This window comes from Globicephala melas, chromosome 9 (assembly GCF_963455315.2).
Source record: "Globicephala melas chromosome 9, mGloMel1.2, whole genome shotgun sequence".
Taxonomy (NCBI): Eukaryota; Metazoa; Chordata; class Mammalia; order Artiodactyla; family Delphinidae; genus Globicephala; species Globicephala melas.
In genome coordinates this window covers 10,594,352-10,619,573 of record NC_083322.1, presented here as the reverse complement: position 1 = coordinate 10,619,573, position 25,222 = coordinate 10,594,352, and the positions used below count along the sequence as shown (strand labels likewise).

Sequence of the window (25,222 nt, the reverse complement as noted above, 5' to 3'; positions counted from 1 at the left end):
GCTATACAGTAGGTTCTTGTTGGTTATCTATCTTATATATAGTAGTGTGTATATTTTAATCCCAAACTCCTAATTTATCCCTCCCCCTCCTTTCCCCTGTGGTAACCATAAGTTTGTTTTCCATGTCTGTGAGTCTGTTTCTGTTTTGTAAATAAGTTCATTTGTATCATTTTTTAGATTCTACGTATAAGCAATATCATAAGATATTTGTCTTTGTCTGACTTACTTCACTTAGTATGATATGATGGTCTCTAGGTCCATCCATGTTGCTGCAAATAGCATTATTTCATTTTTTTTATGGGCCAGTAATATTCCATTGTATATGCAGACCACATTTTCTTACCCATTCATTTGTCAATGGACACTTAGGTTGCTTCCATGTCTTAGATTATTATAAATAGTGCTGCCATGAACACTGGGGTACATGTTGACATTTCAATGGGCATTCCAATGGTGTTTTAAACAATATGCTGAGTAGGAGACCAATATGGCACAAATATTTTAAATAATCACTGACAAAGAGTGTTAATGCTTAAACAACCTCCTCCTTCATGGCTCCTCTAGCCCTAAGTTGCACACCCCCGCTGTCAAGCACCCCTACAGGTATTCAGCAGAAATGGATGGACCCTGATATCCAAAGTCAGAAATAAAGAGCTCACTGGTCTAAATCCCGTGGTGAGAGACAACACCTTCTTTCCCATAGTCCAAGCAGAAGCACTGCTCATCTCACTTGACAAAAAGTAATAAATACAAGATCACAGAGTTTAGAGAGTAAGTCAACGTTTTTAATAACCATGATTTTTCATTGTAGCTCCTTTCAGCCTGTGCATTTACAGATTAATGTCCTCTTGCTCATTATTTAGGTTCCCTTCCTTTCTCTAGGTCTCTTCTACTTCCTAAGGCAAATAATACCCAAGAGTTAAACAACTATGATATAATAATGTATGTGTGTGTATATATATATAAGTACACATACATACACACAGTGATTTTTTCTTATGGTGGTAAAATATCTTCTTGTTGTATTTTAGATGCCCTTTCTCAGATTCTTTAGCATATTCTTGAACCCTCTGGCTACAGAGGCAAAACTGAAGTTTTCAAGGAATACAACTCTCAGATCTAAAACATAGGTTTGCAAGTGATAGCTCAGTGCTCATGTTGGTGTAACTGCCATTTGGATATTTTCCCACAAAGTTCATTGACTAGCCCTTGCTAGTTGAACTCCAGCTGTCACTTTTCTGTCCCCTAACAATAGGAAGGCCACAGCTGGCTTAGGTGCAATCTCATCATCAACTCAAATTTCATGTCCTATAATGATGTGTCTACAAATCATATATGCCATCTAGCTGTTGAAGTTATTCTGCTGACCCTTGGTCCAATCTCACAAAACCAAAATTTTAATAATGAAAAATCATGCAGGAAGTATCTAGGTGTGCTAGGTGTGTGTGTGTAAGCACGCATGTATGTAAATGCATAAGAAAAATCGGACAGGGACCATTCCATAATTTTTCTTAAAAATTATATACATATATGCACATGAAATTATATATATGTGGTATATGATTATATATTTTATATATACAATGTGTAGTATCTAGTACATACCTGAAGTATATATGTGATTATATATTATAAATATACAACATATATGTGATATTATATGATTACTCTCAATTATTATTTAACTCAGCAATCTAATAATATATTGAAAATCAGCAAAAAAAAGTGATGAAATACATGAGCTCTTTAATGGTATTAACAAGTGCTAAAAAAATTCATTTTTAAAAAAAATAAAATTAATAGAGCCATGTGTTACTCAAAACTTTGGACAGATGATCAAGGTTTCTCTGAAAAATCATCTGAAGGTAATTTATTTCTGAAGACTCACCCCCAGTGCAAGAAAGGAAAAGCAATTTGTCAGGAACGTACTTTATGAAACAGAAGAGCCATAAAGAACAATGCCCCTGATTAAATTTAGTTGAAAACTGACTTCCTGCAGCTGCTCAGAATGATCTCACTCTGAACATTTATTTTGACTTCATGCATGATCTGACAAACATAGCATCTTTACATACATACTTTCCCCCTCTTCCAACACCCTGAAATGATTCAGGAGCCATGCATGGATAACTTTGGGATCTCTGATTTATAGCATTTGATAACCAACAGACTAAAATATATTACTAAACTAATCCAATCAATATTTCAACATAAATATGTCCTCACAGTTTGTTGTGTAGGGTTCTTTAATACCAAGACTCCTATTATAAATTTTCTTTTAAATGTGCTAATCATTTTTACCTTCCATCATTTTGATTCAAAGACTCAATAATGTTGACATGCTTACAGAGCTTAGTAATTTGACTGCATAAATACTTTTTAATAAAAACTTGCCAAAGCAAATGACTAAATATTGCTTACAGCTAGGCTTATAAGAATCAAGCAAAACCAAAGATCTTTGGTTTTTCTTAAGCAAAGTACATGTTTCCTCTTCATGCGTGTTAAAGCAAACTGAAAGTACATTTTCAACTATGTCATGAAATGATAGAAAATAAATCCCAATCACTGGGAAAACTATAGTCACAGGTAGGCTGAAATCAATTGTCACATATATTAGAGGTTATTAAGATCACAATGTATGTTCAGATACTTGATACCAACTTACTCCACAACAGTTTTATATTTATATATCTTATTCCATAAAAGCCAATGATACTGAGCAAGCTTTTGCAGAATTTTCACTACGATAGAGAAAACAGAAGCCTTATAGATGAGTGTCTACTACTACTTACATAACCTCTGGGGTTGAAGTGACAACTTTGCAATTTTTGTTTGGTTCTAGCTAAAAGAACTAACATTCCTCCCAAAGAATGTGAAGAAATGATAACAAATTCCAACTAAAAAGGTAATTCTTAAGAATCAAGTCAATCAACTGCATTATATGAATAAACAAAATCATGGTATACCCATATAATGGAACCCTACTCAACAGTGAAAAGGTACACAACGTGATCAATCTCAAGAGCACTGGGTAGGGCTTCCCTGGTGGCGCAGTGGTTGAGAATCTGCCTGCCAATGCAGGGGACACAGGTTCGAGCCCGGGTCTGGGAAGATCCCACATGCCGCAGAGCAACTAGCCCCATGAGCCACAATTACTGAGCCTGTGCGTCTGGAGCCTGTGTTCCGCAACAAGAGAGATTGCGATAGTGAGGCCCATGCACCACGATGAGGAGTGGCCCCCACTTGCTGCAACTAGAGAAAGCCCTCGCACAGAAATGAAGAGCCAACACAGCCATACTTAAATAAATTAGTTAATTTTTTTTTAAAAAAAGGCAAAATTCCTTTAAAAAAAAAACCATTGAATAGGTTAAAAAGTCAGACAAAAGAAAACAAACCCTGTAATTCCATTTATCTGATATTCTAGAAGGCTGCAGGAGCCAGACTATAAGGCATCAACTGCCAAGGAACAGGAAGGAAATTTGGGGGATGACGGACAAGTTTTCATCTTGCCTGCCGTGGTAAATACAACTGTTAACCACTTCAAAACTAATTCAACTGTCTAAAATGAATTTTTTTGTGTGAAAATTATTCCTGAACAAAGCTGATTAAAAACAGAAAAGAATCAGAGAAGCCAGACACTACATTCCATGATTCCAAACACAATATGATAAGCTCTTACAAGTTTTCTAAGTAGTTATACAATTACTGCATACAGAATATTAACTATGAAAGAATTTATAGCTATTGTTTAAAACTACCTCATACACTTCTGCAACTGTTCTATAATTCATCACACACTGTAGCTTTGAAGGACCACCCTCCATCCTCTTGGCTTATCCAAGTCTAGTATGAACCAGCCCAAAAAGTGATAACATTTCATAATCAAGAGTTCTCTGAATAGAGGGCAGACAGCATAAGCAAGAAGAACTACAATCCTGCAGCCTGTGAACAAAAACCACATTCAAAGAAAGATAGACAAGATGAAAAGGCAGAGGGCTATGTACCACATGAAAGAAGAAGATAAAACCCCAGAAAAAAAACAAAATGAAGTGGAGACAGGCAACCTTCCAGAAAAAGAATTCAGAATAATGATACTGAAGATGATCTAGGACCTTGGAAAAACGATGGAGGCAAAGATCGAGAAGATGCAAGAAATCTTTAACAAAGACGTAGAAGAATTAAAGAACAAACAAACAGAAATGAATACAATAACTGAAATGAAAACTATACTACAAGGAATCAATAGCAGAATAACCGAGGCAGAAGAACAGATAAGTGACCTGGAAGACAGAATGCTGGAATTCACTGCTGCAGAACAGAATAAAGAAAAAAGAATGAAAAGAAATGAAGACAGCCTAAGAGACCTCTGGGAAAACATTAAAGGCAACAACATTTGCATTATAGGGGTCCCAGAAAGGACAAGAGAGAGAGAAAGGACCAGAGAAAATATTTGAAGAGATTATAGTCAAAAACTTCCTTAACATGGGAAAGGAAATAGCCACCCAAGTCCAGGGAGCGCAGCAAGTCCCATACAGGATAAACCCAAGGAGAAACACGCCGAGACACATAGAAATCAAATTGACAAAAATTAAAGACAAAGAAAAATTATTGAAAGCAGCAAGGGAAAAATGATAAATAATATACAAGGGAACTCCCGTAAGGTTAACAGCTGATTTCTCAGCAGAAACTCTACAAGCCAGAAGGGAGTGGCATGATATATATAAAGTGATGAAAGGGAAGAACCTACAACCAAGAGTACTCTACCCGGCAAGGATCTCATTCAGATTCGATGGAGAAATCAAAAGCTTTACAGACAAGCAAAAGCTAAGAGAATTCATCACCAACAAAGCACCTCTACAACAAATGCTAAAGGAACTTCTCAAAGTGGGAAACATAACAGAAGAAAAGGACCTACAAAAACAAACCCAAAACAATTAAGAAAATGGTCATAGGAACATACATATTGATAATTACCTTAAATGTGAATGGATTAAATGCTCCAACAAAAAGACACAGACTGGCTGAATGGATCCAAAAACAAGACCCGTATATATGATGTCTACAAGAGAACCACATCAGATCTAGGGACAAGTACAGACTGAAAGTGAGGGGATGGAAAAAGATATTCCATGCAAATGGAAATCAAAAGAAAGCTGGAGTAGCAATACTCATATCAGCTAAAATAGACTTTAAAGAATGTTACAAGAGACAAGGAAGGACACTACATAATGATCAAGGGATCAATCCAAGAAGAAGATATAATAGTTATAAATATATATGCACCAGATATAGGAGCACCTCAATACATAAGGCAACTGCTAACAGCTATAACAGAGGAAATCAACAGTAACACAATAAAAGTGGGGGCCTTTAAAACCTCACTTACAACAATGGACAGATCATCTAAAATGAAAATAAATAAGGAAACACAAGCTTTAAATGGCACAATAGACCAGATAGATTTAATTGACATTTATAGGACATTCCATCCAAAAACAGCAGATTACACTTTCTTCTCAAGTGCACACAGAACATTCTACAGGATAGATCATATCTTGGGTCACAAATCAAGCCTCAGTAACTTTAAGAAAATTGAAATCATATCAAGAACCTTTTCTGACCAAAACGCTATAAGATTAGAAATCAATTACAGGGAAAAAAACGTAAAAAACACAAACACATGGAGGCTACACAATACATTACTAAATAACCAAGAGATCACTGAAGAAACCAAAGAGGAAATCAAAAAATACCTAGAGACAAATGACAATGAAAACATGATGATCCAAAACCTATGGGATGCAGCAAAAGCAGTTCTAAGAGGGAAGTTTATTGCTATACAAACCTACCTCAAGAAACAAGAAAAATTTCAAATAAACAATCTAACCTTACACCTAAAGGAACTAGAGAAAGAAGAACAAACAAAACCCAAAATTAGCAGAAGGAAAGAAATCATAAAGATCAGAGCAGAAATAAATGAAATAGAAACAAAGAAAACAATAGCAAAGATCAATAAAACTAAAAGCTGGTTCTTCGAGAAGATAAACAAAATTGATAAACCAATAGCCAGACTCATCAAGAAAAAGAGGGACAGGACTCAAATCAATAGAATTAGAAATGAAAAAGGAGAAGTTACAAGAGACACTGCAGAAATACAAAGCATCCTAAGAGACTACTACAAGCAACTATGCCAAAAAAATGGACAACCTGGAAGAAATGGACAAATTCTTAGAAAGGTATAACCTTCCAAGACTGAACCAGGAAGAAACAGAAAATATGAACAGACCAATCTCAAGTAATGAAATTGAAACTGTGATTAAAAATTTTCCAACAAACAAAAGTCCAGGACCAGATGGCTTCACAGGCGAATTCTATCAAACATTTAAGAGAAGAGCTAACACCCATCCTTCTCAAACTCTTCCAAACATTGCAGAGGAAGGAATACTCCCAAACTCATTCTATGAGGCCACCATCACCCTGATACCAACACCAGACAAAGATACTACAAAAATCGAAAATTACAGACCAATATCACTGATGAATAGAGATGCAAAAATCCTCAACAAAATACTAGCAAACAGAATCCAACAACACATTAAAAGGATCATACACCATAATCAAGTGGGATTTATCTCAGGGGTGCAAGGATTCTTCGATATACGCAAATCAATCAATGTGATACACCATGTTAACAAATTGAAAAATAAAAACCATATGATCATCTCAATAGATGCAGAAAAAGCTTCTGAAAAAATTCAACACCCATTTATGATAAAAACTCTCCAGAAAGTGGGCACAGAGGGAACCTACCTCAACATAATAAAGCCCATATATGACAAACCCACAGCAAACATCATTCTCAGTGGTGAAAAACTGAAAGCATTTCCTCTAAGATCAGGAACAAGACAAGGATGTCCACTTTCAATACTTTTATTCAAGATAGTTTTGGAAGTCCTAGCCACAGCAATCAGAGAAGAAAAAGAAATAAAAGGAATACAAATTGGAAAAGAAGAAGTAAAACTGTCACTGTTAGCAGATGACATGATACTATACATAGGGAATCCTAAAACTGCCACCAGAAAACTACTAGAGCTAATCAATGAATCTGGTAAAGTTGCAGGATACAAAATTAATGCACAGAAATGTCTTGCATTCCTACACACTAATGATGAAAAATCTGAAAGTGAAATTAAGGAAACACTCCCATTTACCAGTGCAACAAAAAGAATAAAATACCTAGGAATAAACCTACCTAGGAGACAAAAACCTGTGTGCAGAAAACTATAAGACACTGATGAAAGAAATTAAAGATGATACCAAAAGATGGAGAGATATACCATGTTCTTGGATTGGAAGAATCAACACTGTGAAAATGACTATACTGCCCAAAGCAATCTACAGATTCAATGCAATCCTTATCAAATTAACAATGGCATTTTTTACAGAACTAGAACAAAAAATCTTAAAATCTGTATGGAAACATAAAAGACCCCAAATAGCCAAAGCAGTCTTGAGGGAAAAAAACGGAGCTGGAGGAATCAGACTCCCTGACTTCAGACTATACTATAAAGCTACGGTAATCAAGACAATATGGTACTGGTACAAAAACAGAAACATAGAGCAATGGAACAAGATAGAAAGCCCAGAGACGAACCAAAGCACCTATGGTCAACTAATCTATGACAAAGGAGGCAAGGATATACAATGGAGAAAAGACAGTCTCTTCAATAAGTCGTGCTGGGAAAACTGGACAGATACATGTACAAGAATGAAATTAGAACACTCCCGAACACCATACACAAAAATAAATTCAAAATGGATTAGAGACCTAAATGTAAGACCGGACACTATAAAACTCTTAGAGGAAAACATAGGAAGAACATTCTTTGACATAAATCACAGTAAGATCTTTTTTGATCCACCTCCTAGAGTAATGGAAATAAAAACAAAAAGAAACAAATGGGACCTAATGAAACTTATTCTGCACAGCAAAGTAAACTACAAACTAGATGAAAAGACAACCCTCAGAATGGAAGAAAATATTTGCAAACAAATCAACAGACAATGGATTAATCTCCAAAATATACAAACAGCTCATGAATTCAGGGAATTTTTGTTGGGTGCTAATCTTTTAAATGAAAGAGAAGACCAACTCCTAACTAACTAAGCTCAACTAGAACATTGTTTATATAAAAAATAATCTTTAGGACTTCCCAGTCAGGATGCTATATTCATCAATTACTCTGAGAAAACTAATCTAAAAACAACAGTCCCCCCATTTCAAATTCCTACACACTAATGACACCAAAATTCATATCCCTTTCTCAAACTACTATGCTGTGAGTTTCAGATTCTCAAAGTCCCACAGAATCACAATTTAAAAAGAAAACCTCTCACATTTAGCATCAAAATGCCAATAAATTCAAAGGTAAGGACCTTAGTTTCATGATAAAAGAGTCATTTAAGAAGGAATTAGAATACAATGTACAGAAGTAAAATAGCTAGCTAGTGGGAAGCAGCCACATAGCACAGGGAGATCAGCTTGGTGCTTTGTGACCACCTAGAGCGGTGGGATAGGGAGACTGGGAGGGAGACGTAAGAGGGAAGGGATATGGGGATATATGTGCACATAGAGCTGATTCACTTTGTTATACAATAGAAACTAACACAACAATGTAAAGCAATTATACTTCAATAAAGATGTTAAAAAAATTAAAAAAATAAAATGTTACATAAAAAAAGAATACAGTGTAATGTAAGACATTCTGGAAATAAGTGGGACATATTACTACTCATGATTTCAGACAAAAAATGGATAGTCTTTTTAGATACAAGACATTTATGGTTTATACATGCTAATAATATTAAAATATATTTATATATATCCCTGAAGTTTCTTCTCTAGCATCAAGATACTTCTAGTACCTGATACTGTATCTTAGAAACCCCTGGCTGTAAAAAAAAAAAAAAAAAAAAAAAGCTTCGTCTTTGTGACATTTCTGCCAAGATATCAAAGAAAAATCATTAATTCAATAAATTCTTAGATGCTCATTAGTGTACTGGATATTATAAGGCACATAAAGATTAATTATGATCACTGCCTTCCAGGAGTTCACCACCTAATGAGAGAGATAAGATACATCTACACGTAGCTAAATCACAAGGTAAAATGAGAAGGTAAATAATTACAAAGTATTATGCAAAGTTAAAGGACAATAGATCACTAGAAATTTACAACCTAGTTAAAGATATCCGTCTTTACAGCTCTAAATCAAGGTAAAATGTGAATATAACATTGTAAATTTAAAAGTATTACAAGATATAAGAGACGGCCAAGTCCCATCGGGCTGGAAGGAGAGGGTGTCCTCATGGGACAGACAGCATTTTATTGAGCACAGCTGCATGGAGAGTTTTACTACAAAAAACAAAACAAAAAAACACTAGCATATGCTACTAAAACCATCTGAACATCAGTACGGCAAAGGATCTAGAAGTTCTGACCAATCAGAATGGACTGCCAGACAATCAGAATGGATTATGGGTGGTACCAATGTGATCAAGCTGCAGATCAGCCTGAGAAAGGGCCCTGGGCACAGGCAGTGAGGAGAAAGGACCTGGGAGAAGACAAGGCACGGCTGACAACAGCAGCAAACGCCACACACCCTGATTCTCACCGTAGTGAGTTTAGAGTTTATCCAGGAGACAAAGGAGAAACACTCCACCTCGCCACAGTAACCTCTCTCTCACACAGACACACACACACACAGACACACAAACACACAGACACACACAGCACACTCTGGGGCCCTAACTAACCTTTTACACTCCATTAGGATCCTCAGAATATTTTCTAACACCCCCATTCTAGTTTAATGGTCCACACCCACGCTTTCCTTTGTCATAGAACCTATCACACAGAACTAGAGCTTTTGCATTATGTGTTTTATAATCTACCACACCGAATGCTAATTTCCTCTTTACTTCTATTATACTGTAAGTTTCTTGGGGGCAGGAACTGTATTTTATTTATTTATATATTCACAGTAACCATCAAAATATCTAACTGTAAAAGGGATTCGATGGATGCTTGAATGAATGAATGAATGAATGAATCACAAGTTAAATGCTACATTCTTATTTCTGCCATTGGGTTATTCTAGAGAGACTATATCTCATTCCAAAGCTTTCTCTTTTTTTTACTCAGTTTACCTTAACTAGAGTCTAACAGAACAGGGTTTAAAAATGCTTACCTACCTTAAAAGGCATTATTTTCTTAAATGATCAGTATAAATTATTTCTCCCATATTGTCAGATTACTTATGTTGTGTGATCGATTTTGTGACTGTTTCTGTACAATTCTTATTCTCTTCTACTTGATTCCATTACTTCCTTCATCTCTTAACCATAATTAGTGTGACTATAATTCTCCCGTAAGAACCTCCAGCAATGTTTCTTAATCTTTTTTTCAGATTCAGAGAGCTATGGAGTCTTTTTATTTTTTTGCGGTATGCAGTCCTCTCACTGTTGTGGCCTCTGCCGTTGCGGAGCACAGGCTCCCGACGCGCAGGCTCAGTGGCCACGGCTCACGAGCACAGCCGCTCCGCGGCATGTGGGATCTTCCCGGACCGGGGCACGAACCTGTGTCCCCTGCATCGGCAGGCGGACTCTCAACCACTGCGCCACCAGGGAAGCCCAGCTATGGAGTCTTTATCCCAAAAAATGTCCATCCACTCCAAATTCAATATATTAAGATTTAATTTTATGAAGCCCCAAAGTAACATTAATTAGGTCAGAGAGTAGTTTCCTGTGAGGGGGGCTGGCGACGGCAGGGAGGAGGAGAAGGCTCCGGCAACCCTGGGATGATACTCTACTTATTGATCTCAGTACTGTTCACACTGCTGTGCTCCCCTTTGAGAAAATTCATTAAGCTGTATCGTTATCATTTGTGCACTTCTCTCTATGTTTGTGTTTTAATATTCATTATGATGGAAAACATTGGTAATTACTGTCAGAGTTGACAACTTTCCGGACCCTGGTTAAAAACTGACTAGAGCAACAACTGTCCTTCTCTTACAGTATCTGTTAAAGATGCAGAAAAAGGACTAACTTCGGTGAGGGAGGAGAGCAATGGTGGTTGGGGGCAGGGCGGGGAGTGCATAACCCTCCCCATCATCACTTTTATTTACCTAGTACAAGCAAATAACAATCGCGCAATATTCTTTGCTGTGGACAGTTTACACTTTTCTGATCTAATACAGTGTCAATAAAATCATCGCTAGAAAAACAAAACAAACCTCCAATGCCTATCAATGATGAGCAAGAAAAAAATCTGCTCTGTAAAATCTTCCTAGCAAATCCTACCTTGCTTCTCTTCTATTTTTTCACCCTCATCTCTGTATCCTGTGATTATTCTGATCATGGGGCCAGGCTTCTCCATCCTGGTTCTGACCAACGGTGGGTTTTACCTACTTGGGAGAAGACAGGAGGCAGATGTTGCGAGCCCACCAATGGACTTTTTCATCATAGACCACTACCAGAATATAAACATGAGACTTGAGTCAGTATCAGGCTGGAGCTGTAGAATTGGGGGTATTAGCCCACACATCTGACACCCAAACTTACTACCCCACATTTCCAAAAACAGACATCTGGGGTTAGGAAAACAGTCAGTTAAGAGTACAGGAGTACAGTACAAAGAGTCTTCATAAACTGTCTTCCTCTTTAATCTCTAGTCCACAACCACAGCTAGGATCCAAATATCACTGGCGGTGCCCATTCTATGTCTCCTTGACTGGGTCTTCACCCTGCCTCAGTTTCATGTACAGACTGAACACACACCCAAATCAGAACCTATCAGCTCTCAGAGCAGAGGTAATCTAGTTACTGAAAATACACAGGTCATCAAAGTCACTCAAAACCTCATGGTGAGAGAGAACAGAGTAACTGTAATCAAATACTTATTAACAAATATTTTCTGAGAATCTAATTTTCTAGGCACAAGGGACTTTACATTCATTGAGCTTACATTCACTTGAGCAAGAGAAATTAGTCATATTTTCTGAACTCCAAATGGCAGAACTCAATGCAACTCTTTGCTACTTAGGAAAAAATAACAATTTTTTTTTTTTTTTGGCTGCACTGGGTCTTTGTTGCTACGCACAGGCTTTCTCTAGTTGCAGCAAGCAGGGGCTACTCTTCATTTCAGTGTGCAGGCTTCTCATTGCGGTGGCTTCTCTTGTTGCAGAGCATGGGATCTAGGGTGCTTGGGCTTCAGGAGTTGCAGCACACAACCTCAGTAGTTGTGGCGCACGGGTTTAGTTGCTCCATGACATGTGGGATCTTCCTGGACCAGGGATTGAACCCATGTCCCCTACATTGGCAGGCGGATTCTTAACCACTGTACCACAAAAGAAGTCCCAATAACAGATAATTTTATTTTTTTCTTTTTGTTTCTCCCGACTCACTAGCATATACTCAGATCACCATGAATTGTTTTCACAATAAATAAAAACATTAAGGGCTTCTTTATAAAAAAAAAAAATTGGTAAATGGAGAGAGGTGACTTTCAAAGTAGAAACAAAGACAAACATTTGTAAAAAAAAAAAAAAAAAAACAAAAGACAAACATTTGTGAAAGATGTAGAAGACTGAATGCATTCCGTACATGATCAGACGTAAGGTCACCACTGAACTTTGCTTCAGCCCTATCCCTTGGCAAACCCTGCTCCTCTGTTACTGTCTACATCAGCCTTCCTTCTTTCCATTCCTAATGTGTAAAGATCTTACTTTCTCTTCAACTGGAGATGATTCTCTACATATTCATGCTTTATTGCATAATTATAAGGTATTACATTGTAGATTAGCACACTGAATAAATAAAAAAATAAGAACAAGCGAAGCAGCGGTCCACAACCCTAACTTGGCTTTTCAAAACTCATGAATATTTTTTCCATTTCCATTGTAAAGCCTTTCTGTTAAAAATACAGTTAATAGGAACAATGTTTAGTTACCTATGTCCAATTAGTTTAACTGGGTAGGGTTTGGATTTAATGAGATTTATTCCAAGACTTTAATTCCCACATGAAGCAGTTAGCTTCACTCATCTCCCTATTAGGGACTCTATCTTCACCCCAGCCAGCCACGTCCCTAAGCATCAGACTATGCATCACGGCAAACAATGTTATTACAACTTGAAAATCAACAACAAATACACTTTCTTCTTAAACATCTTCATATATGGACAAATGGATGCTAGATAAATCATATAAATCTTCTTGGAAGATTTCCATAACATTACTCATAAATGTGTTCAGAAATATAAGAAATGATTATTTCGAAATTTGGGCCAAAAATAATGGCACCCATTCCCAGATCCGGCAATGTACACTACTTTCAGATGCGAGTAAACATGTTGGATGTTGTATTTCTCACTAGTGGCCAGCCCAATCCAATAAAATTAATCAGTACAGCAATCTATTTTTTCATAGGCATTCTAGATGGTTCTTATGATCAAGGAAGAGCTGGGAAGTACTGTGTTAATACCCTTTCACAGCTCTGGTTCATGTAATTATGTTTATGAGCTACACCCATCACAAAGAGAAGAAGCACTCAGTACCAGATTGCTGGCCACTAAGCAGCCTATAGGCATGAAACAAACAGCCCCCAATTCATATCTTGCCCACATGGCCATTATGCTCCTCTCTGAAGCAACTGGCCCAGACACTTCTATACACATACTTGAGTATTTTTTCACACACTGTCCATGTCAAGTCTTCAAGAATACAGTCAGAGGAATCCATAAAGTTTAAAAATAAAGACGCACAGGGGCTTCCCTGGTGGCGCAGTGGTTGAGAGTCCGCCTGCCGATGCAGGGGACACGGGTTCGTGCCCCAGTCCAGGAGGATCCCACATGCCGCGGAGCGGCTGGGCCCGTGAGCCATGGCCGCTGCGCCTGCGTGTCCGGAGCCTGTGCTCCGCAGCGGGAGAGGCCGCAGCAGTGAGAGGCCCGCGTACCGCAAAAAAGAATTTAAAAACAATAAAATAAAATAAAGACGCACAAAATGTTAAGAATTTAAATTGTCTTCCTAGCTGTCACTGTGGCTATATTCTTTGATAATGCATCCAGACATGCCCAATCTCATGCCTTTCTCCTATGGGCAACCAGCTGCTCTCAAAATAACAGCTCCAATATTAAAAACGTGAAGTAAAAATTTTGATGCCATAAAGATGCATTTTACATCATCTCAAAATACATGTATTTAAACTCACAGCTACAGTATGCTGCATCAAATATTTTTATTTTTTGCAGCAAGGAGGTGATTTCTCAAACTATAAACATTTCAGTACATTGAATAACACATATGGTAGAAGTAGAACTAAATTTCATAGCTAGTCTACTTATATCTAGACTATAAATTCTTGTGTTTGCCAAGAGGATGAACTACACACATGCTGGCAATGAGCTAGATTTAAACTGTGCTTTCATCAAATGTATTCTCACATCTAAAAATAGCTCACCATGCAAAGATCAGGAAAACCAGAGAGCACAGATAACAAATCATTAAGAAATAAATTATTTATCTCTTTAAAATATATGTATGCATAACTCAGAAGTAAGATAAATTACACTGAGTTTTACTCGATGCTAATATAAAAATCTTGAACCTTCTACAGCAGTATATATCTTTTATATGAGATCAGTTTGTATTCCTTTAAACTGTTTGAATAAAAACTCAAATTACCATTATTTTAGTCAATGTTCAAAGTCCTCACAAATATCGATATCTGATAATGCTACTTCATGAGACTGTGAAATAGTAGAATGTTTTTTTATTTTCAGTAAGAATAAGACTGGCCTATTTCTACTTGCAGATACCATTCAAAGCAAAGAAATAATACAACATGGTTAAGCAGCTCTCTCCCTGAGGTGGTTTTCTGTAAAAAGAATTTGAAGGAAAATGAACAGTCACCATTTACTAAGAAGAGAGAAAGCAAGCTCAAGAGCAGAACTGATACAACAGACACTGGCTGAAAGAAAGCATACCTTTCCCTCTCTCCTTCCGTGACGTCATATAAGCGGTTGGCACCTCCATCAGCACAGGCTCTTAAAAGAGCTTCAAAAAGAAAAAAAACAAAGAATATTTCAATATAGGAAGCTTAGAGCAGTATCTTTCAAAGGCTGAACGTTAAAAGGCACTCAGACACACACACGCACACACACACACTCACGCTCCCCTCCTTGGATCATTTCACATTCAGCCGGTGACACTGCTGGTACTGAAAACGATCCTACACATCACACACACAAGTGAGACCACCAGGCAAGTCCCTTGCTCCCTTATTTTATTAATTTTTATAGAAATTTTCTATTTATGGCAGGTATTAAGGGTTTCCATATTTTACTGTGATATGGAAGATTTCTTTTAAAAATAAATCATAGGGCTTCTCTGGTGGCGCAGTGGTTGAGAGTCCACCTGCCAATGCAGGGGACACAGGTTCGTGCCCCAGTCCGGGAAGATCCCACATGCCGCGGAGCGGCTGGGCCCGTGAGCCATGGCCGCTGAGCCTGTGCATCCGGAGCCCGTGCTCCGCAACGGGAGAGGCCACAACAGTGAGAGGCCCGCGTACCACAAAAAAAAAATAAAAATAAATAAATAATAAGCATAACATCATAAGTTTATTTTAAAGTATGAAGTAACTAATAATCTAGATATATATGACTGTAAAAATTGAGAAGTTGGTACAAAATTGACTGAAACTTGGGAAGCACTAAGATAATCAGATAAGGCAAAAGAGCCCCAGCTGCCTCTCTAACTGGGCCTTTTTATCTCTTGGCTTACCGTGCTTTTCCCCTAGTATCATCCTAGGATTTGATGCTGCTGGTCAATCATTCCTTGAAATTTTCTTAGTCCATTGTCTACTATTTTTGTCGTTGTTACTTCTCTAATTTCTAATTTTCCTAGAAATGGTCAGTATCTTAGCATCAATTCATCCCTTTATTTAAAAAAATATATCCTTTATCTAATAGTTTCAAATCAAAACTTTTTTTTTTTAATCCTGGGCAATATAAGAGTGAATGCTGAGATGTCTAAGATTCTAATTCCTCACCCTGAACAGACCAAAGCCTTGCCTCTGTCCCCACAGAGCTGTTAAAACCAATCATTAGGTCATAAAAATCAGCAAAGACCTTGGACACCAGCAGCTTCAGAAGAAACAAACTATAATCGGCCCTCCATACCCAAAGGTTTCAAATTTGGTCCCCGGCTGAATCTGTGGAAGGAGCTGAATTCCTGTGTCGCACCGTTTTATATTAGTGACTTGAGCATCTGCGGATTTTGGTATCCCAGGGGTTCCTGGAACCAATCTCCCACGGATACCGAGAGACAACTGTATTTTTTTGAGCTACTTCCTCATTTTATTGCACTTATGAGATCACCTTCCCTTTTTGCAAATTCAGCCACACATTTAAAAGAGTGTTTATAAAATCTATCTCCAAATTTCTAGGTGTTTTATAACAGGTGGAATATTGGAAAAGATAGTTAATTGACCGTACTGGCATGAGGAAAGGTCCCAAAGAATTTTCCACTAATCAATGATATACGGGAAATAGTTTTCTGTCCTATATTATATCAGAAATAAAACAGAGGCCAAGTGGGAAAAAAAAAAAAAGAAATCCCTTTTTTGCTTCAGCTTCTTCAACTGTAAATGGTAATAGTATCACCTTTGACAGGTATTAAGCAATTAACGACTTAATAATTATAATAGTGCTCATCACAATACTGGAACATAGTAAGCATTCAACAGACTAAGGCATTCATTAGTCCTCTTTCTCCATTCCTGTTAGAATGAAAATAAAGTCTAAAAAGCATTGTTTTTCTAGAAAAGAAAAGCCTAAGGTCCTTAAAAAGTGCAAAACAAAAATAAGAGTTTTTACAAGATATCGAAGAGGGACATCTCATTTTACCCATTACCAACAACATGTATTTCCCTTTAAGGAAAGGGACCCAAATTCAAATTATACCACAAACATAACCTGCAGAAGATCACAAAATATTCTGCATATTTCCTTAATACCAAACACTAAAAGTTCAAAGACATCAAAGGATAAATGGAGAGATAATCTCACATACAAAAGATGCTGTACAACAAATGAATAGGGAGATGGAAAAGACTGATAAATAGAAACAGATGAGGGCTGCCCTGGTGGCGCAGTGGTTGAGAGTCCGCCTGCCGATGCAGGGGACACGGGTTCGTGTCCCGGTCTGGGAAGATCCCACATGCCGCGGAGCGGCTGGGCCCGTGAGCCATGGCCGCTGAGCCTGCGCGTCCGGAGCCTGTGCTCCACAACGGGAGAGGCCACGGCGGTGGGAGGCCCGCGTACCGCAAAAAAAAAAAAAAAAAAAAAAGAAACAGATGGTAAACTGTAATTACCCTCAGAGTATATAATACATTTCTCTGTAAACAAAATTAACAAGTCTGTTGTATCTTTTTATGTAAGATCTTTTTATGTAAAATTGATTCACTGAAGTAAAATGAAAATCTAGAAGTAGTGGCAAAGGATTATCAAATAGAATGACTTGTCATGTTTTCGCACTCTATTATTTTACAAATATCAGTTGAATTCAACATTTATACCTATCATGTGGCAAGCCCTAAACAGAATAGAAAGATGAATAACAGAAAGAACTAGTTCTCCAGACTCACACTATTGTGGAAAAAGGAGAAAGAGAAGCACATATATACATTGCACTGTAGACATTGATGAGGGCTATGACAGAAGCAATGAAACATGATGGGAGGACTGGGACAGGAGACAATTTCAGTGGACAAATCTGTAAAACTGTGTATTATTAACTCTAGTTCAGCTAAAATCAGTGTTACTTTGATAATCCAAAATTGTTTTCTCCTGCCTGTTATTTCTCACACCCAGACTTAAACTGGTATTTTTAGAGCAGTTTTAATAAAAGAGAAATACCTAAGTCTTAGGAAGTAAATTTGTCCACATCTATTCCTGTTTTAAATGAATAAAAGAGTTAAAATAACCATGATGAAATCTGTGGACCACTCTTTTATTACCTAGAAGCTGGGATTGTGGTGCAATCCATCTGAAAGAAAACACAAGCTCCAGTCTGTCCCTAAAACTATTTTGTTTTGTTGTCAATAAAGCTTAACAAAAAAGATATACTCTACCACTTTTAAATCTTATTAATGAAATATTTTCCATGTACTTAAATAAAATTGCATTTGGAAAAGAAAATTTCAAGCATGTATTACATAATGTTGGCATGAATTCATTGGTAGCAATTTGAAAGCTGAGTAAACAAATGACTATTAATGAAAGAGACCAACTAAAAAAATCAGTAGTAGAGGACACTCTCAAATAGGATATTTTTGATAAATCACGAATCAGCCTCAAAAATATGTTCACTCCATCATCATTTAAATTGTCCCACGCTTTAATGAAAAGAAGTTACTGCATGAGTTATCTTTAATGTAAAAATGTCATTGGCTCATACAGCAAAATTTTTGCAGATGTATCAAATACTACAGTTTCAATGCTTGAATAGTTATTTACTATGGATCAGGCTGATAAACAGCTGAAGACTAAAATACATTAAAATCTCTACATCAACTTTATATATTGGTACTACCAATAAGCATGCTAAATACATCTGAAACTAATTTTTTTTTAACCTGGCATAAGTTACTGTTACTGACAAATAATGAAGAGCTCCACTCACAATCAGAGGTTAATTGGTTAGTTCATTAATTTCTGTTGAATAAAGCTGGACAGAAATGATTTGACTTTCTGAAAAGTAGACTATGATATTGGTTCCAAGTATTAAGATGTAAGAAAAAATAAAGTAAAATCGAAGAAACATTTTTCAGTGTCAGTCAACTGAAAGAACACTAGACATAAAGGACTTTGATTCCAGTCTGGATCAGCCACTTATTAGTACTATGACTGATCTAATCCCAAGTGTGCTGATTCCAATGCAAAATAGAGTATCATATATATTTTACCAAGCTCACAAAATTTTTCAGGAACTGGAGAGAGACAACAAAGATAAAACCAGAAGGAAGTAGCACGGGGAATATTCTCTTACATGCAGTTGATAAAATTATAATTTTGAGAGACAGTTTGGCAGATTTATAAAAATTTCAATGTGTATGTCCTTTGATCCAGAAATGCTAGGCAGCCTCTATAAAACTTGCCCAAATTCACAAGGGCGTATGTACAAGGATAGTCACTGTGATATCATACGTAATCCTGAAAAAGCTGTTAGCAAACTTGAATGGTCATCACTTAAATATTGGTAAAATGTATCAAGGCCCTTGTAAGGAACCATTAAAAAAAAAAGTAGCTCTTATATGTATTTATATGTTATCTCTTATAAGATATGTTATTTAAAACTTTAGGTCAAATCTTCCTTGCAACAACAACTCAGAGAATACATAGAAATATGCCTAATTCAATAAAACTAAGAATTGTACCAAGGTTACTATGTCAAGAATGCTTATCCAAGTAATCAGTGACCAGCATTAATACGATGCACCCACACTGGAGAAAGGATGCTAAACCTACACCCTGAGGAAGCTCCTAAAAACAGCAAGGCACAACAGCTCAAGAGACCCGAGAATCAAGTCTTCCTGGTCAGAAGCATACCAAACAAGGAGTGACCAGAATGTTTGAAAGTCACTCCTGGGAAGTAACTAGACGTTCACTATTTTTGTTAACAATCATTATTTATTACCTGTCTTGAAACTCTTCCTTAAAGCTAAGTAAACTTAGTGTTGCGTAAAGCCTATCATGTCTTCTTAGTTTGCTAATCCAAGACCACTTCTGTGTTGCACACAATGAACTCTTTAACCTTGATTATTCATAAGGAATACGCATGGGATCATGGAAGACACTTTTTCACTCTTACATTAAACACCGTGCTGCTAAAAATATTTTTACAAGAAATATGAATTATATTGTAATTACAATTTTAAAACCAGTAATAATAACTAAAAAGGAAAATACACATAAGGTAACAAGAATAATTTCAGATCCAATCCCATTATTAGGAGAAGAAATCAAATATTTTGACAGACTTGGTCAGGATTGAGTTGAAGGTGCCTACATTAATCTGGAGGAAAGCAAAGATCCAGAATCTTATGTAGAAGATGTCTTACAGAATTCCTGGACAGCTTAACACCTCCAGTTAGCCAGATCCTGTTTACTCCTAACACAGGTCCTTCTTCCCTAGTACTCCAAAGATACAATCAGTCTTTGTGTACCTCAAATCAATCTAGTCTATGGCTATTACTGCTTTAAGCCAGGATTCTCTCCCTGCTTTAGAAACAACAGTAAACCACATAATTCCCAACTTCTATTCTTCTACCCATATGAGCTAGTGTGGCTGGGAAAAAAAAGGGGGGGGGTACCTTCTGGACTAGCCTCAGAAATAGTCTACCAACAAGTACACATCACATTCTTTATTAAGAAGTGATAATCACTTATTAAACATGTGAGGGCAGACACAACTACTCAGATATCAGGAAGTTCACTATCAGGCATTACAGAGGTTAAGTGGTTTGTCTTTTGTTTTATTTTTATTGCAGTAAGAACACATAACATGAGATCTACCCTGTTAAAATTTAAGTGAATAATACAGTATCATTAACTACAGGCACAACATTGTACAGCAGATCTCTAGAACTTAATCATCTAGCGTAACTGAAACTTGACTTCTGTTGAACAGTAACTCCCCATCTGCCCCTGCCCCGAGCCCATGGCCACCACTGTTCTATCCTCTGCTTCCCTGAGTTTAACTGTTTTAAATTTCACATATAAGGGGAATCATGAAGTAATCTGTTTTTCTGGGACTGGCTTCTTTCATATTGTATAATGTCCTTCAGTTTCTCCCATGTTGTTGCATATTGCTAGATTTCCTTCTTTTTAAGGCTGAATAATATTCCATTATCTGTATATTCCATTATCTGTGTATTCCCTGTTTCCATTCATCTATCAATGGACATTTAGGTTATTTCCAGATCTTGGTTATCTTGAACAGTGCTGCAGTGAACATGGAAGTGCAGCTGTATCTTTAAGCACCTAACTTTAATTCTTTTGAATAAACAGCCAGAAGTGGGATTGCTGGGTCATATGGTAACTCTATTTTAACTTTTTATTCTCTTTCTCATAGCGGCTGCACTGTTTTGCATTCCTACCAACAGCAAAGTAAGGTTTCAGTTTCTCCACCTCCTCACGAATACCTGCTGTCTTTTTTTTTTTTTTGATAATAGCCAAACTAAGAGGTTTGAAGAGGTATCTCATTATGGTTTTGATTTGCATTTCCCTAATGATTAGTAACGTTGAGCATCTTTTCATATACCTGTTGGCCATTTGCAGGTCTTCTTTGAAGAAATGTCTATTCAGTTCCTTATTCAATTTTTAATTGGGTTATTTGATTTTTTTTCTGGATAATGAGTTGTCGGAGATACTTACATTTTGGGAAATTAATCCCCTATTATATATAAGGCTTGCAAATATTTTCTCCCATTCTGTAGATTGCCTTTTCACTCCTGCTCATTTCCTCTGCTGTCCAGAAGCTTTTTAGTTTGATATGGCCCTATTTACCTAATTTTGCTTTGTTTGGTTTTTGACATCAGGTCTATGCAATCATTGCCAAGACCAGTGTCCAGAAGCTTTTCCCCTATGTTTCCTTCTAGGAGTTTTACACTTTCAGGTCTTACATTTAAGTCTTTAACCCATTTTTCAGTGAAGATAAGTGTTTTTAACCAATTTTCATCACTAGGGACAATGCTAATATAAAGCCGTACTTCATATTTTATACTTACGGCAGCCAAGAAGGTCTAAATCAATTAATTCTTCCAGAAATATCCCTTGCTTAAAAACATTGACCTGTAAGTATTCTCTGCCATGTTAAAACTTCAACCATATCATGAAGCCTAATAAGAAATATATTTTATATAAGGACTCATGGAAGGTTTCCTTTAATGAACTATTATCCTTAAACACATTTAGGTGTTCACTTTTAGTATTTCTTAAATTCTTCATAAAAAACAGAATGCCTGTTTAGGATATTTCTGTGATTTAAAAGAGAAGTTACAGGATCTTCCTTGGAGACCTTCACGCGTGGGGAGTGTTAAATATATTGGTCAATGATAAAAACAAGGGAAAAATACATCTAAGATACTATTAACTATATATACAGTAATAAAGATATTGATTTTTACATTTATACAATTTTAAGCACAAGAAATGGTTACAGTGGTACTCCTGCCGAAGAGGACAGGGTTAGGACAAAGCTTCATTTTTTGCGTAACTAATTTTCTTCAAGGGAACACCGCTCTTGCACTCGCAGCCCATAAGTGGCGTTAAATCTACACCCAAATTCAGATTTGGCACATGGCTCAGTTCATGCTGTTACATCTCCTGCCTGGGGGCACTGATTCAGAGACAGAGATGTGATCCAATCAAAGGTAATGAAACCTAGGGAGACTTTCCCAGGTTCCCTTTTCTGCTGTCCTGCCACCTGAGAGACTGTAAGCTTGGATCTATGATGGGCTATCATAACAGCCCAGAGCATGGAGCCAATACAGGAAGGTAAAACTAGGAGACAAGAGTACTGTTTGAGTCCCCATAGTCCTAGCAATAGCCTTTTTAATTATTGGGTTGGCCAAAAGGTTCGTTCGGGTTTTTCCATAAGATGTTATGAAAACCCGAACGAACTTTTTGGCCAACCCTATACATGCGCTAACAAGTGCCCTTCTTTGGCTCAGGCCAGTTTGAGTTGGGTTCTCTGTCATTTGAAACTGAAGGAGCCTTAATTAATCCAAATATTAATTTCTACTTCAAAGACACAGAATCTTCCTCTTGGTTGGAGAATACGACCTTATTATGTCTCAAGTCTATACTGCATCAAGGCCTTAAAAGGAGGTATATATTTTTGTAGGTAGTTGGCTTATTATGTGTATACACTCTCACCTGCAAAGCCTTGATTATGATCCAAATTAGTCAGTCCGTGGACATGGTTAACAGACGGATTAGCATGCTTTCTCTATGGGGATGTTATTTCACGGGGAAAAACTTTCATTCAAAGCCTTTCGTGGGAATATGTGCTCTCTGAAAGAGACAGCAACAATTTACTTTGCTCACAGGAGTACCAAGATGCATAATTAATTGCTGTTTAGATAACTCTTTCACAGTTTTAGACGAAAGGTTTAATTTACAGTATACTTATGTGCAATTATTAAGAGAGCTCACATTATATGTAACATCCCACAAACCGTGAGTGGAATACTCTTTAAATTTTAGTTAAGTCAGTAACACAGAATTATCCTCATTTCAAATAAAAAGCAAATGGTGTTTGTATTGAGCATCTACATGCACAGTGCCGTGCTAGCCCCAACGGGCTAGTTCACGCCATGTAACGAAAAACTTTTATTACCTTTAGGTATATGCTGCTGTGTAAATTCTATTACCCCTTCTCTCTACCACCTTCCACCTCCTCCTCTCCTAGTTATGTGCTATGGAGATAAAGTGTGACATTTAGTCATCTTTGATGCTCTTTATGAAGTCTACAATCAGGTACCACCTTAACACTTAGTGACACTAAATACATCATTACTAAGAAATCTTAAAAACAACCAAACATCAAACTGCCTGTCTATCCTAAAATGGCATGGGGAAAATTTTCTTAAAGATGAGTAAAGCTCATCATGTGTAAAAACTGCCAAGAGGGAAGCAGCGCAGAAAAACAGGGTCTTGTAAATTAAGCTATAGCACATGCAAGTCTGTCCTAATGTGAGTTGTTAGGAATAATTAGGGTTGAGTGCATTCTCAATCATTAAATTTCTACTAAAGACTGGCCATTCTTTAGGGACAAGATGGCAAATATGCCTACTCAATCCACAGGGAATAAGGAAACATATAACAGACCTTTGTTGGTGTTGGTTATAAACACAGGGTTGCTCAACCTTGCTACTATTCACAATCTGGGCCTTTGCTGTAAGGGGTCGTCCAGTACATTGTAGGATGTTCAGCAGTGTCCTTGGCCTTACCCACTAGATGCCAGTCATACCTGAGATGTGACAACCAAAAATATCCACAGACAATGGCAAATATCCCCTACTCAGCAAAAATCACTCCCAATGCCCAAACCGGAGGACCACTTACACCTCGGCAGGCTGCCCAGAGTCCCACCATATCCAGCTGTAAGGCAGACTGCTCATCGCTATTCTCGAAAATTCCAATTTAAAAGCAAGACTATCACCCAGAAACTACATTCCACCTAGCTACCAATGTCAGGTGAATTAACAAAGCAACTTATGTCCCAGCTAAATTGCCTTCCATAGACCACTACCTAACAGCATACACAAAAATAAACTCCAAATGGATTAAAGACCTAAATGTAAGACCAGACACTATAAAACATAGAGGAAAACATAGGAAAAACACTCTTTGACATAAACCACAGCAAGATCTTTTTTGACCCACCTCCTAGAGTAATGAAAATTAAAACAAAAATAAACAAATGGGACCTAATTAAACTTCAAAGCTTTTGCAAAGCAAAGGAAATCAAAACAAGACGAAAAGACAACCCTCAGTATGGGAGAAAATATTTGCAAACAAATCAACAGACAAAGGATTAATCTCCAAAATATACAAACAGCTCATGTAGCTCAATATAAAAAACAAACAAACAACCCAATCAAAAAATGGGCGGAATTCCTAAATAGACATTTCACCAAAGGGGACATACAGATGGCCAAGAGGTGCGTGAAAAGATGCTCAACGTCACTAATCATTACAGAAATGCAAATCAAAACTGAAATGTGGTATCACCTCACACCAGTCAGAATGGCCATCATCAAAAAATCTACAGACAATAAATGCTGGAGAGGGTCTGGACAAAAGGGAACCCTCCTGCACTGTTGGTGGGAATGTAAATTGATACAGCCACTATGGAGAACAGTATGGAGGTTCCTTAAAAAACTAAAAACAGAACTACCATATGACCCAGCAATCCCACTACTGGGCATATACCCGGAGAAAACCGTAATTCAAAAAGAGACATGTACCTCAATGCTCACCTGCAGCACTATTTGCAATAGCCAGGACACGGAAGCAACCTAAATGTCCATCGACAGATGAATGGTTAAAGAAGATGTGTCCTCTTATATACATAGATACAACGGAATATTACTCAGCC

General features: G+C 37.1%; 1 protein-coding gene across 6 annotated transcripts in view; it reads right to left on the bottom strand.

Annotated features, from left to right (window-relative positions):
* TPK1 (thiamin pyrophosphokinase 1) overlaps positions 1–25,222 on the bottom strand; it is a 361,659-nt gene that overhangs the window by 227,494 nt on the left and 108,943 nt on the right. For 4 of the 6 annotated variants that reach the window (XM_060304968.1, XM_060304971.1, XM_060304967.1 and 1 more), the window contains one exon: positions 15,043–15,112. The exons of the other annotated variants lie outside the window; for them this stretch is intronic. In XM_060304968.1, the coding sequence (XP_060160951.1) occupies positions 15,043–15,112 (70 nt within the window). The remainder of the gene's footprint in view (positions 1–15,042; positions 15,113–25,222) is intronic. 6 annotated transcript variants of the gene reach the window in all.